The 14847-nt window shown below is 50.3% G+C and overlaps 1 protein-coding gene across 4 annotated transcripts in view; it reads left to right on the top strand.

The window, feature by feature from the left end:
* The first annotated feature begins 457 nt into the window (after nt 1-457).
* arhgef39 (Rho guanine nucleotide exchange factor (GEF) 39) overlaps nt 458-14847 on the top strand; it is a 45508-nt gene continuing 31118 nt past the window's right edge. Inside the window, exons 1-4 of one of the 4 annotated variants that reach the window (XM_061229776.1) lie at nt 458-536; nt 6636-6783; nt 7518-7612; nt 13323-13443. In XM_061229776.1, coding sequence (XP_061085760.1) covers nt 6655-6783; nt 7518-7612; nt 13323-13443 — 345 coding nt within the window. In that variant the 5' untranslated portion in view covers nt 458-536; nt 6636-6654. Of the gene's footprint in view, nt 537-2662; nt 2757-3287; nt 3332-5868; nt 6025-6635; nt 6784-7517; nt 7613-13322; nt 13444-14847 lie in introns of those variants that run through there. The other 3 variants (XM_061229774.1, XM_061229775.1, XM_061229773.1) reach the window with 3 other exon arrangements.

Raw genomic sequence — 14847 nt, 5'->3', positions numbered from 1 at the left:
CAGACACACGCCTGTCATTACAGACACACATGCCTCTCATTACAGACACACACCTGTCATTACAGACACACACCTGTCATTACAGACACACACGCCTGTCTTTACAGACACACACCTGTCATTACAGACACACATGCCTCTCATTACAGACACACGCCTGTCATTACAGACACACACGCCTGTCATTGCGTTTACCTGGCCACTGCATTTCTCGCTCATCCCTGTTCATTTGTATAGGCTACCTGTTCGCTGTTTTTTTTTCAGCCCATGTTCCACTGGGTCCCAGACCTCTGCCGGATCTCAGAACTCCAACAGATTCCAGGAGCCTACTGGATCCAGAACTCCACTGGATCCGAGCACTCCACCAGATCCCAGAATTCCACCGGATTCCAGGAGCCTACTGGATCCAGGACTCCACTGGATCCCAGCACTCCAGCGGATCCCAGAACTCCCACTGGATCCCAGGAGCGCACTGGATCCCAGGAGCCCTCCGGATCCAGGACTCCACTGGATCCCAGCAGTCCACCGGATCCCGGGTCAGCGGTAACGTCCTCACTATAGCTTGACTCTGAATGGCACCGCTTTAACCCAATCAGCTCTTTGCTCCGCCCGTTTCTCATCATCACCCATCGGAGGAGAGCAGAGACAGGGGCGTTCACGGCGGGAGATCAGCGTCGTTTGAGCCAGATTCACAGCGGGTCTGCCAGAGAGGATTCTGGGAGCTGTGACAGCTGAAGAGGAGAAGGCTGTGGGCTGTTAACCTGCCACATATGCACCAGTGTGTTAAACTGATGGAGCCTCACCCCAGTGTGGCTCTAACAGCGTGTAGGGCAGAGGCCACCAACCCTGGTCCCGGAGAGCTACCGGCTCTGCCGGTTTTTGTTTTCACCTTAAAATCAGCACCCCGTTGAGACCCAGGTAACCAGGTGAGGCGAGTTAGCGGCGGACACATCTGCTCTAATTGATGAATTAAGCGCAGAGCGACAGCGAAAAACCAGCAGACCCAGTAGCTCTCCGGGACCAGGGTCGGAGACCACTGGTGAAGGAGATGCTCTGTCAGGCTGCGAGAGCACTGTGCCACACTGACCCTTCTACTGTCTCCACAGCTGGAGCCAAAACAATATAACACTCTTTTATTAAACCCTCTTATGACACTGTGATAGCTGCGTCCCAGGTAATGTGCGTTATTAGAGGAATAAGTCACTCCGCTCCCTGGATTTGAACCTGTGAGTGCCGGACTCGGGCTCTCTCCGGACAGAGCGCGTTCCCGACACTAGATGTCGCCGTTCTCGCTCGCAGCGGACCCCGGTTTGAACCGGGGAGCCTTTTCGAGGCGGCCGCGGGAGGTCCGGGCTCCGCCGGAGAAAAACCCGGCCGGCACCCGGCAGCTGGACCGTCCCCCGGGGGCGCGGGAGGTTAAAACCCCCGTCCACACAAACGCTCCTCTTCCCGACCGCGTTCCGCCCCTGAGAACCACGGCGCCCTGAACGTCCGCCTCTCCCCTGCCCACGGCACACGCCAGGGGCCGCTCAAAACCGATGGGACTGCCGGGTTTCGCTGCCGCCGTCCAATCAGGGGCTGATTTAATCCACGTAAGTGTCATCTCTGGCCAATCAGTTGCCTTATTGGACGATCGGGCGGTAGAGAAAAACAGTAGTTTGACCCTCTCGTGACCCCTGTGGTACCCTTTTTTTTCTGTGGCTTGTAGTCCATACCCCAGAAGACTTTCTATATTATTGCTTAAGATTATAATTATTATACACATTTTTAAATACACAAGGATTGCTCTTTTTTTCTTTTTTGATATTTGCTTTCTTCTGCACCTTTTTCTTACCATTCCTTCTGATTTGGGACAAATTAAATCGGGACAACAAATTAAATGAAATTGGAAACACGCAAGGGGTTTCTTGAGGAAAGATATGTAATTGACTGAATATATTGTGAGGCTTTGTTAAACAAATAACATTACATTTGAATTTGATTTGTGTGCATTACCCTGCAATTAGAATTTGCCGCCAGATTGGTGGTTTTCAAATTCGGCCCTGGGGAAATACCGTGTGTACACGGGATTGTGTTCCGGCCACAATTGCAACCCCAGACATACGAGTCGTTAATTATTCTTAATTCAACACTCTTAATGTCTTCAGGGATGCTTTACCCTATTAAGCCACATTATATGGGGAAAAGTCGTGCATGGCCCAACGAATAAATATGCCTTAGTCACATCCCTGTACTTTAAATCAGTCAGATCGATGAACACTTTTATTTTCCGGAACGTCATATCTGGTAAATGATTACTTTTTGAAAATGGTCGCCGTGTTTAATTGATTACATTATCGATGTGAATGTTAAATAGGTTTGCCCGAGTAGCCCACTGAAAACTGTACCGTTGATCATAGAAACTAAAGGAAAGAACCGAACATGGATTGGATTTAGATACGTTTTAAGGAGAAAATATCAGAAATCAACTTTTTGTAACGGCTCACGGGTTGGCTGTAAGAGAACCCGGTACGAACGTGACCCCTGAATACTCCTGAGCAAGATCCCGTATAGAACATTTATTGAGGTTGTCTTTCACGGGGAGTGACATTTTGCTCATTGCGTCATAGACTAAGGGCGGGTCAGTTTCGCTGCTCTTCTCTCGGGGGATTCGAGAGCCAATCAGACAGGGCACAAACCCGGAAGAACACAAACCTGGAAAAAGAGCGCCCAAGTTTGATTTGGAAAAGCTGAAGGAGCAACTGTTAACGTGTCAGGTAAGTTTTGTTTACAATGGAAAGGGATATAGGTCTAGGCATGTTAAGGGAAGTAGATAATACACTAACCGTATGAATATTCGGCTAAACCTAAATATATCGTCAACACAATGTGGCTTCTAACAGTTCTGTCATACTATCGGCTTATGCCATTGCTACAGAACGAGCTGTACGTGTTGGATATAGCGAATTAAAGGTTGTTTATTGAGCGTGTGTATAGTGTTACAGTGTGGATGCACGCCTCTGTCATTCGTTTGTCTGTAGACGCTTCGATTTACGAGATTGAAACTTTCTTAACGTCAGTTAAGTGCTTTTTCATTGATTTAGGATGACGTTTAAAGGTTTGTAGGGTTTCTTGAAATGCCCCGGGACCTAGACGGCCCCCAATTCTCCTCCCTAGAACAGCGGCGTTTTTAAATGATTCCGATCTACATGAAAACATCGCTTCTAATTAACTTAGCTTCATGTTTAATTAAAACTATTCCATACCTGCGAGGCACTTCGAGGCCTTCATTCCAATGTGATGACGCCGTGGATTTTGAAATAAGCCGTGGGGCGCCGGACAACTCTTACAGGTTGTACGCATTTCCTTTAAACTCAGCCAAAATGTGATTCTTTCCAAACATGTGATGCGCACAATGCGTTATAGGTCTTATATATTAGTATGCATGTTACGTGCGCAGTTCCTCTTAATGTTAAAAATAGCCATCACTTGAGTTACTGTAGGTAGTGCTAGTTGACACTGTGCGCGTGAAGGGAAAGGCTAAAGCGGAAGTGATATTTAGGGGTGACCCTCGTCCTGCTTTATAAAATAACTGCCAACTCCGATGCCAAGCCAAATATCGGTCATCTATGTATATTCATCTCAAGCAGGACCCCAAAAATACCGAGCGGTCGCCTCCCCGAGTCTGATAACCCTGGTGCCGTAGAACGATCTCGTCACAGCCGATATGAACCACAGAAGCTGCGTCGCAGCAACATTCCTCTGTATTTCCATTTCGGCGCGGGCGCAGACGCATTGCTTATTCCGTAGCTTTTTTGAGTATACAGTCTGCGAATAAAGGCAGACAAAAGACCTCAAAGCCGTTCGGTGAACTGATATCAGCACCTTCGTGAGCGCGGAGATTTGCATAAAGCCCAGATATGCGACTTTTGAGGTGATTGTGGAGGAAAACGCGTTAAACGAATAAATAAAATAAAAAAAAAAGAAGCCAATCTGAAGGGAACAGAGATGTCTGTTGGGATTCTGTGATAAGGCGTAAGGGCACGGTGTTTTCACTGGGGCGCGGGCTGAGAGCCGCAGATTATCAACTGAGACAATAACAGCTTCTCCGCCAGCTTGTACCCTCCTTCTACCTTTGTGCGTGCCTCTTTGAAATGGAAAGAAGTGTCTCTTAAAGACAAAGTCGAAAGATGAATAAGTGGCTCACATAATTAGAACCGAAACGCCCCGTTCCCCAGCTGCCGCTTTGAAGTTGCACCCGGTTCCTGGATTCAATTAGCACGGAGATATTATGCGGCTGGTTTCCTGCTGCCTGCTACCCGTCGGTGAATGAAATATGCTGCCCCAACCCCCCCCCCGCTCCCCTTTGTAACATCCAGGCAGGGAGAGACGCTGAGTTTGAATTCAGAACCCCCCTTCTGTCTAAACCTTCTCAAGTATACGCAATCCGTGTCGCGGTTTTCTCCCGTTGTTTTTGTTGTTCCAGTCATTCGCCGTTGGCTCAGACGTGTCATCTTCTGTCATTCCATTCCAGATGCCGCCTCTACGCGCTCCAGTGGTTGTCCAAACAGATCCCCTTTCTTCCTTTGCAATGTTTTCAAAAACTTTTTTTTTTTTTTTAACTACATATGTTAGGTTGAAGAACACGTTTATGATTCCTGTTGACTGTTTATTTATTAGTAAATTATTATCCCGGCCGTTTGCCATTAAGTGACATAGCCGCATTATTCCACTCCAGGAGCAAAAATGCTGTGTTAATAATGAACTACTGGTGTGCTTTGGTAAAGAGGACCTGTCCCTGTACAAAAAGTATTGGTGGGAACACCACATTTATGAAAAAAAGAGGAAGGGTTTTTTTGTATAAGATGCATAATCCATGATTCAATGAGCAGCTGCTCGCGACCTTACAGAACCCAGTCGCAGCACATGACCAGCACTTTACAGAACCCAATCACTGCAGATTCCCAGCACTACAGAACAGTAGCTGTGTTAGGAGGCACATTTTTTGCTTGCTTCGTACGACCTGTTGATTCGGGGGGGGCACAGCAGAAAGCAGAATTAGCCTAATTAGCCTCAACAACAGAAAAGATTTATTGAATGTCTGTTTTCTTTTCTTTAATTAACGGTTTTGCTGTATTGTAAGGGTAGCCTTAATGAGGTAACATTCTGGGGATTACATGCTTTGAAGATTCAGCTCATTGTAACGGTGAACTTTAGGCCCACCAGAGCGATGTTTTTGTTCCTGCTGGTGGTTTTCCGTTTTTGGGTATCTTTCCCTGGCTCTGTCTGGTTCGTGCACGACTCCGCATCAGTCGGCAGACCTTCTCCACGTGAACCCTTTCTCTGACTGACTGAATGACTTGAGGAAATGTATTATGCGTTTCCCCCCGAAGGCACTGTCTCCTGAAAACAGCGGCTATTAATTGGCCAAACAAAGGGAGACGTTACAGACACGAACGGTCACCGTTTAACTCGGTCCGTGCCCTCTGACGGAGCCCGGGAAACACGGTCCGTTCTCCCGCTCGCACAGAGCGAGCAAATAAATAAACAAATAATGAAAGGAAGGGATGGAAATCCATATCGGCGGGGGCTGGGGGTGTGTGTGTTTAATTGCAGACTTGATTGAAATTGACATTGCCGGCTGACCTTCCCGTACTCTTGGTTTGATTGATGCCGGCCCGCGAATGCACCGCCACGCACCACCTTGACCAATCGCGGGCCCTGTAAACCTCACCCCGGCCAATGGGGCGCCCTGTAAACCGCACCCTGGCCAATCAAATCCCCTTGTCAACTGGTGAGAGAAAGGATTAACAATCAAATATGTAAGGTATTAAAATGCAGACGAATTTCTCTCCTAATCGTTAGAGATTAGCACGGGTCATCCATGTGTGTGTAGTGAGGAAGTTGGCGGACGTTGGTGGGGGGGAAGGTTGTGGATGAAGATTACCCTCCCAAAATGCATCTCTCCTGGTTCCCGTTGCTGTGTGGGGAGTCGAGCTGTGAAACGGAAAGTTGACATCAGAAAATGGCGATTCAATTTTTGAGGTAGTGCCTCTTGTTTTGGAGAAATGAACAGTGTGACAACTTTCCCATGTGACAACTTTCCCCCGCTCTCCCTTACAGCGCTGTCTTGGAGTGACACTGCTCTACTGCACTTGTAAAATGCGACTGCTTTAACCTTTTCAGCCCCAAGACTGCTGTATGGCACTTGAGCGTAATTCCCGTAAAATCCCATGGGGGCCATTTAGCACTCTTGACCTTACACCTTTTCAACCAATCAAAATGAATGTTATTCAGTTGTTTTGAACCGCTATTAAAACAGGCTAAATTTCCTTGGGATGTGGGTGGAGCCCCTTCGTATTGGGCTTGGCGCTGAAAGTGTTCAGACGGAGGTACAATTTTTCGCAGTTGTCGGAGGGTCGCCGGTTCGATCCCCCGCCCGGGTGTGTTGAAGTGTCCCTGAGCAAGACACCCAACCCCCAAACGCTCCTGACGAGCTGGTCGGTGCCTCGCATGGCAGCCGATCGCCCGTTCGGTCTGCGAGTGTGTGTATGAATGGGTGAATGAGAAGCATCCACTGTACAGCGCTTTGGATAAAAGCGCTATATAACTTCTGACCCTTTACCATAGCTTGTGTGTGCGTGTGTCCTGCGCAGTGACGGCGTCTCCGTGGCGATGAGTGCGGACGGCGTGGACGGCGTGCAGCAGCAGAGGGAGCGCTGGGAGAGGAAGCGGGGCCGGACCTCCCGGGAGCTGGTCCGCACCGAGCAGCAGTACTGCCTGCGCCTGGAGCTGCTCGTCACGGTGACGGCCCTCTAAAAAACCCGCCGCGCCTCCTTCCTGTTCCGCTGCGCCTCCCTGTTCCACTGCATCTGCTCCCTGTTCCACTGCGCCTCCATCCTGTTCCACTGCACCCCCCTGTTCCACTGCGCCTCCCTGTTCCACTGCATCTGCTCCCTGTTCCACTGCGTCTGCTCCCTGTTCCACTGCGTCTGCTCCCTGTTCCACTGCGTCTGCTCCCTGTTCCACTGCGCCTCCCTGTTCCACTGCGCCTCCATCCTGTTCCACTGCACCCCCCTGTTCCACTGCGCCTCCCTGTTCCACTGCATCTGCTCCCTGCTCCACTGCATCTGCTCCCTGTTCCACTGCGTCTGCTCCCTGTTCCACTGCGTCTGCTCCCTGTTCCACTGCGTCTGCTCCCTGTTCCACTGCATCTGCTCCCTGTTCCACTGCGCCTCCCTGTTCAACTGCGCCTCCGTCCTGTTCCACTGCACCTCCCTGTTCCACTGCACCTCCTCCCTGTTCCACTGCACCTCCTCCCTGTTCCACTGCACCTCCTCCCTGTTCCACTGAACCTGCTCCCTGTTCCACTGAACCTGCTCCCTGTTCCACTGCGCTTCCTATATTTTTCCTTTTTTCTGTTTTTCATCTCTCCCTCTTTTTCCTCTTCCCCTCTGACTCTTCTCTTCCTCCTCTCTGACTCCTCTCTTCCTCCTCTCTTCCCCCCTCTGACTCCCCTCTTCCTCGCGTTCCTGCAGTACTTTGTGAAGATCCTGAAAGCCAAAGGGACCCTGCAGCAGGACATAATGGAAAGCATCTTCAGCTCGATTACGTCCATCCATTTGGTGAACCAGTAAGTACCCTTTAAATAATTCACACACTGTTTATTCTCTGCAGAGGGCGGGGGGGGGGGGGGGTTGGGCATTAATTGGGGGCTTACATATTAATGAAGTGATGATAAACTCTGAGGAGGCCCGGGCAGGTGTTATCTGCGGGGAGTGGAGTCAGATAGGCCGGGATCGATGAGGTCAGGGGCATGGAGAGGCCTGTGGCCGTTTGGGTTGAACCGCAGTGTTGGGGGGGAAGTGTCGCTCCTGTTAGAGTGCCCTCGTTTGGCTTTATTGGGTTTATCTGAGGGCCGCCGACAGTGGTACAGTCTCTCAGCTGTCCGCAGTGTCTGTTACACAGCAGATAGCTGTGCTGGTGGGAGACTCGGTGGGTCCTGACCAACCCTGAACCCCAAAACCTGTGTGTTTCTGTGTGTGTCTGTGTCTGTGTGTGTGTTTCTGCGTGTGTTTCTGTGTGTGTCTGTGTGTGTCTGTGTGTGTCTGTGTGTGTATGTGTGTGTGTGTGTCTGTGTGTGTCTGTGTATTTGTCTGAATCTCTGTGTGTCTGTGTTTGTCTGTATCTCTTGGTGTGTGTGTCTGTATTTGTCTGTATCTCTGTTGGTGTTTGTGTGTCTGTCTCTGGGTGTGTGTGTGCGTCTATTTGTCTGAATCTGTGTGTGTGTGTCTGTGTGTGTCACTGGGTGTGTGTGTGTGTCTGTGTGTGTGTGTCACTGGGTGTGTGTGTGTGTCTGTGTGTGTCACTGGGTGTGTGTGTGTGTATCTGGGTGTGTGTGTGTGTGTCACTGGGTGTGTGAGTGAGTGTGTGTGAGTGTGTGCATCTGGGTGTCTAAACCTGAGGGAAAGCCGCGCTCTGCAAAGTGCTCTTAGACACACATGTCTGTCAGCTTAAATAAGATAACCACAGTTCAACAACCTTTAAACGCTTAATAAATTCAGCGGCTGAATCAATATTAACGATCGGGGGGGGTCATTTGAATGGGATCTGGGCGGAGGACCATCCCTCTCCTTATCTCCTCCCGGTAATTGCGCCATTTTGAGGGAGCAGCTGCGTACGCACGTCACGGACGCACAAGGGACAATTTCACACCTACGAGGGCGAAATGGCGGCCCGCCTGATTGAAAAAAAAAATCATACCTTATTTACAGTTTAAACGATGAACGGCCGCCCTGTCCGCCCGGCTCTGTGTCAGCGCTCAGGCGGGGGAGACTGACAGCTTCTGACAGCCGTGGAGGAGCGGGGCCGGCGAAGAGCCCCCTTTTCCCCGAGACCGACGAGCCGTAATGGCGGCCTGGTCAAGCCCGCTGGCGACGAGACGTCAGTTTAAACGGAATCGGCACTTTCCCCCGTCTTCTTTTCCCCCCTCTTCTTTCCCTCGCGTCCGATCTCGGGTTAGGCCCGGGATCGTTCGGCGTCCCGGCTGGGCGGGTTCCGGGAAGCGGTTGAAACCCGTGTTCGTTCCCCCCCGTGCGCGCTGAGAACGATAACTGCGACTATAGATATGTTGTTTTTGGTGATCGCTCTTGAGTGGATGGAGGAGTCCACACCACAGCTGTAATGACTGACTATCACACACGCATACACACACACACACACATACACACTCGCACACACTCACATACACTCGCACACACTCACATACACACACACATACACACACACACACATACACACACACACATACACACACACACACACATACACACACATACACACATCCACACACACACACACACTCACACACACACACACACATACTCACACACATACACACACACTCACACATACACACACACACACACTCACACACGCACGCACGCACGCACGCACACACATACACACACACTCTCACACACACACACACACACACACACTCACACGCACGCACGCACACACACACACACTCTCACACACACACGTGCACTTTCTCACAGACACACACACTCTCACACACACACGTGCACTTTCTCACAGACACACACACTATCTCTCACATACACACACACACACCTTCTCTCTCTCACACCCACACACACTCGCACACACGCTCACACACACACACAAACACACGCACACGCACGCACGCACACACAGAGCAACAAACTTCTTACACACACATCTGTGGTGGGGGGCGCTGAGACGTGCGTTTGAATCTCATTCCCTATCTCTACTCCTCTCTTCTTTCCCCAGCCTGTGATGATGGTGAGGATAGGGCTTTAATGAATTCCTGTCTCAATAAACATTTCCGAATTAAAAAGTCTGGCCATTTGAATATATTGATACACCCTGAGCCGTACATCATCATTATTGCTGTTTATAGAGTACGGGAGTGGGGTGGGGGGGTGGGGGGGGACCGGGCCATCTTACAGACGGATAATTGGGTTGCTGCTCCATAACAAACCCCCGTAATAAAGAACTTGAAAGCGCTGTCACTTTATCCAGTAAGTAGCACAATTTCAAAAAAAAAAAAAAAAGTATTTGAAAAAAATAAATATTCGGAAAGGAACGCGTCTGGGGGGTTTCTTAATGAGAATAAATGCGGTTTGAAAATAGATCAAATAACGCGCTGCATGTCAGATGAGGAGCCCTGTCACTGGGAGAGATATTGAATAAAATTAGGGCGTCTTAAAGGTACATCGCGCGGGAGCAGCTGGATGGCAGGCAGACGAGGCCGGGTGCGGGTCGGGGCTCCTTCGAGGTGGCCGAGTCCCCGCCGCGGAAGCTAGCTCCGGCCCGGTCGGACGAGCGGATCGATGTTAAAGGACGCCTTCGCGGGGAGAGACTCGGCTCCGCGTCGTCGCGGGCCTAGTCCAGGGGTCGGCAACCCTGGTCCTGGAGAGCCGCGGGGGTGCGCCGGCTTTCGTCTCCACCTTAGAATAAGCAACCGATTCAGACCCGAGAAACCGGGTGAGGCGAGTTAACCGTGTAACCAACGGCTTTCGTTGATCGATTAATGCCGAGTAACAACGAAAGCCAGCACACCCTGCGGCTCTCCAGGACCTGGGTTGCTGAGCCCTGGCCTGGTCCCTGCTGGCCTGGACCGGCTGAGACGTTCGAGCTCCGACGCGCGGAGAGACAGCAGTCGGTCTGGGACCTCTCCTGTCCCCTCTCGTCTGGTGACGCAGACGAACGTGCCGTCTTCTCTCTTCTCTCTTCTCTCTTCTTCTGCTTCTGCTTTTTTTTTTTGCAGCAGGAAATGTAGCAAGGAAGCTTTGATATCTTCGTCTTTCATCCGTCGAAGTTTTTCTGCTCTTTGGCTGCGGAAACTTGGCGCGTTGCCGCGTTCGGTGCGCCAGCCGCTGTGCTCCTTTCCGTGCTCCCCGTGGCAGATTCAGCGCCCCCTGCTGGTCAGGAGTGCCGCTACATGAACGGTTTGAAGGCGCCCTGAGTATCCACATGTTTATGTGCATTACATTACATTAATGGCATTTGGCAGACGCTCTTATCCAGAGCGACGTACAGTTGATTAGACTAAGCAGGAGACAATCCTCCCCTGGAGCAATGCGGGGTTAAGGGCTGTGCGGATCTTTTTGTGGCTACACCGGGATTAGAACCACTGACCTTGCATGTCACAGTCGTTTACCTTAACCACTACGCTACAGGCCGCCTTTATGCATATTCCCCTTCTCTTCCTGGTTGAGGTGGAAGTTGGGGTCATGTACTGGCTAATATCAACATGCTGCTTTGCTCTTTACACATTTTCCATCATTAACTTTTTTTTTTTTTTTCCCTCGCTTCAAAATAGTTAACGCTCGTCATGTCCAAAAGACACGTTTGAACTTTTATTCTCATTAACCGCTTTGAGCACAGTTTGAATGCATATGTCGATAATTTCTAAGACTTGGCTGCGTTTTTCGGGTAGGACCCGAGGCCATGCTTTAATGTGTAAATAATCAGGTTTTGATTTTAATTGAGGCGCGTGCTCTCGCTCATCCATAGAAACATCTGTGGTTTGACCGCGGTTCCCCTGCTATTAGCCAGCAGTTTGCACCATCTAACCATTTCGCCCTGGAGCCACGGTTTCCTCTTACAGAGACCGGACCATCCACATGATGATGCTGGTTTCTTTTGAGCAACTTAAAGGTTAGGTCAGTTTTGTGTGTTGTTGGACCGTGGTCTCCCCAACCGACGGTCGGTCCATGGACTGGTTGCCGGTCCATGGACTGGTTGCCGGTCCCTTACAAAATGGCCGACTGTCTCTTGCAGTTACTTTTTTTTACTGGACTTCATTCATTCAGATTGGACATTTATGTTCTACAATTCCTGTGTTTGTATTTACAGCTGTTTTTATAACGAACCAGAGGCAGACGGGTTCCCCCTACTGAGTCAGGTTCTGCTCAAGGTTTCTTCCTGTTAGCCAGGGAGTTTTTCCTTGCCACTGTTGCCCTCGGCGTACTCTTGGAAGCCAGTTTAAAGCTGCTTTATGACTAAAACCCTTTGTTAAAAGCATTGTACTAATAAAAATGATGGAATTGATGACTGAGTTACTCTTCCTCATCCTGAAGTACGTGACGTTGTTGAGCTTGCAATGGGTGGCGCTCCCTAAGACTTTGAGACTCCCCGTCGGAAAAAGTTTGGTAGACGTTCGTAATTATAGTTTCAGACCGCGCTCGCGCGACTGCGTCCACTAACAGAAACGGACACGGGACTGTCCGGATCTGCCGGTTTAAGGTCGAGATAATGACCGTGCGCTGGAGGACACGCAATCGAAAACGCGTAGTCACGTCGGCCCCCTCGTCCCGATGGCGCGACGCGTGCCCCTCGGTCCAGACGATCTTCGCCGTGTTTTTGCCCGCCCCTCGCGCAGGAAATCACACACGGACCCGCCGTTCGAGTCTCGGGCACTCCACGTTTCTTAAACACAAAGAATTATTGTGGATTAACGCCGCGTTGAAGGAATACTAATGTAAGCTGCTCGCTGAAGAAGAAAAAAAAAAAGAAGAATTTAATTGCCCTAAGAAAAAAAAAGAAAATGCATAAAAACGTAAGCTATATTTTTATATTTATGGTGATTTATGGCCTGCAGCTGTTAGAAAAAGATGTGCTTTTTCCCTGGCCCTTGGCCTCGTTAGGGCCTGGCAGAACCTGGGTACAGATTCATTACAATCTATTTAAATCAACTTCACTGCTGAGCTCACCTTCCCTTTCCGCGTCAAGTCCCTGGGAATATCAGGGCGTTGGATAAGAGGTGTGTGTGTGCGCGTAGTGTTCCAGGTTTAGATAATAAGGTTGTTGTGTGCAAAGTCCCCGTTTATGTGTGTTAACTTAACGTGCTTTGACAGCCCTCTTCTGTGTTCTTTTATGTATTTTTATTCCGCGAACGCCGTCTGGCTGCTAAGCTCTCCGCACACCAACCTCACGACACCCCCCCTTTCTGCAGCAACCTTTAGGATAACCCCCCCCCCCCCCCAAAAAAAACACACCTTTAATCGACACCATAACCCCCCCCCCGTTTTGTTTATCATCAGGACTGCCCATGAAACTGCCCTCTCACACAACAATTTCTGCTGTGAAAACGGGCGGAGCTAGTGTACGGAATCAGTCAATCACGTAATTTTCTTAACCAATTACTGTCCACAGCAGAGCCTTTTGATTGGTTGGAATGCGTCACAGCCATTTTGAGGTCCTGAACTCTGAACTCTGTGTCGGTCTGGGGCGGGAAACCGGTTCTTATTTGTCCAGTCGTTCAACTGTCTTCATCGTGTTCCATCGCTCAGGGCGCTGTTGGCCTACTTGGAGGATGAGAAGCTGGGCCTGGGGTTCGAGAGATTCTGTCCTCACCTGAACCACTACTACACCTACGTGGACAACTTCGAGAAAGCCTCCAAAGTTCTGCAGGTAAGTCGCTTCTCCGGTCCGGATTCTTACGCCGGGTGTGTGGGTGAGGTCACAGCCGTGGATGCCTCAAAGCCAGATATACCTTTTCAACTGATCGAAATGACTGCCACGCTCCTGTTTGAACCCTATTCATTTTTTCAACTTTGTCCATTTTCTCAACCAAACCGAAAACCCCTTGGGGGTTTGGATGGAGCCACTTCACATTGCGGTTGGGCCCAAACGGGTTAACATTAGCACAGAGCATTAGCTTTAGCGCAAAACATTAGCATTCGAACAAAGCATTAGCGTTAGCATTAGCACAGACCATTGGCATTGACGTTAACATTAGCTCGGAGCATAAGCACAAAGCATTAGCACAGAGCTTTAGCATTAGCGTTAGCATTAGTACAAGGCATTAGCATTAGCACAGAGCTTTAGAATTAGCACAAGGCATTAGCACAGAGCTTTAGCATTAGCGTTAGCATTAGCACAAGGCATTAGCACAGAGCTTTAGCGTTAGCATTAGCACAAGGCATTAGCACAGAGCTTTAGCGTTAGCATTAGCACAAGGCATTAGCACAGAGCTTTAGCGTTAGCATTAGCACAAGGCATTAGCACAGAGCTTTAGCATTAGCGTTAGCATTAGCACAGAGCTTTAGCATTAGCACAAAGCATTAGCGTTAGCATTAGCATTCACACTGACATCCCAAAGGCGTGTGGTTGACATCGTTACCCCTCCTCATGACACCTCGTGTCTCGTGGCGTCGAGCAGTGGCTCTGGGTCTGGAGGGCGGACCCCACCCGTGGCTGCTAGGCTACAGCCTGTAGCCTGTCCTACTGTCCGAAAAAGCAGCTGCACAGAACAATGTCCAGTGTTAACTCAACTAACAGAGTACAAACGAGTCCAACAGGGACCGTACGATCTCTGCTGGAGTTGATCTTGCACTGAACATTTCGCCTTGCGCTTCTCCTCGGCCATGTGGGCCGTGAGGAGCAGGGCACGCCTTCAGCCGAGCGATCGCAGCCGCTAAACGCGGACCGTTACTGTTTGTTCTCCAGCCCTACCCCCACCTGCAGTGTGTGTGTGTGTGTGCACGCACGTGTGTGTGTGTGTGTCCCGCCTAATTAACACTCGGGCCGCCAGGCAGCCCGCGCCTTTGCCCTCCGAACAAGAACGGTTCGCCTGATCGCCGTTAGCGCGTTAGCGGTTAGCCCGATCGTTCGCCCTTTCTCAAAGTTGGGGCTGGGGGTCGGCGCGAGGGTGGGGGGGGCGGGGGCGGGGGCGGGGGGGGGGGGGGGGTCACCTCTGTGACCTTTCCTGACCTCTGCGGCGTATTTATCCGCGCGGGCCCCTGAGCTGCTGAGATATCACTGTCTTAATTAAGAAGAAGGATGTGTCCACGGCCGATTGACCGATCCCATCGA

Source organism: Conger conger, chromosome 19, assembly GCF_963514075.1.
Source record: "Conger conger chromosome 19, fConCon1.1, whole genome shotgun sequence".
Classification (NCBI taxonomy): Eukaryota; Metazoa; Chordata; class Actinopteri; order Anguilliformes; family Congridae; genus Conger; species Conger conger.
Note: the sequence above shows the minus strand (reverse complement) of the source record. Positions and strands in the feature narration are given on the sequence as shown.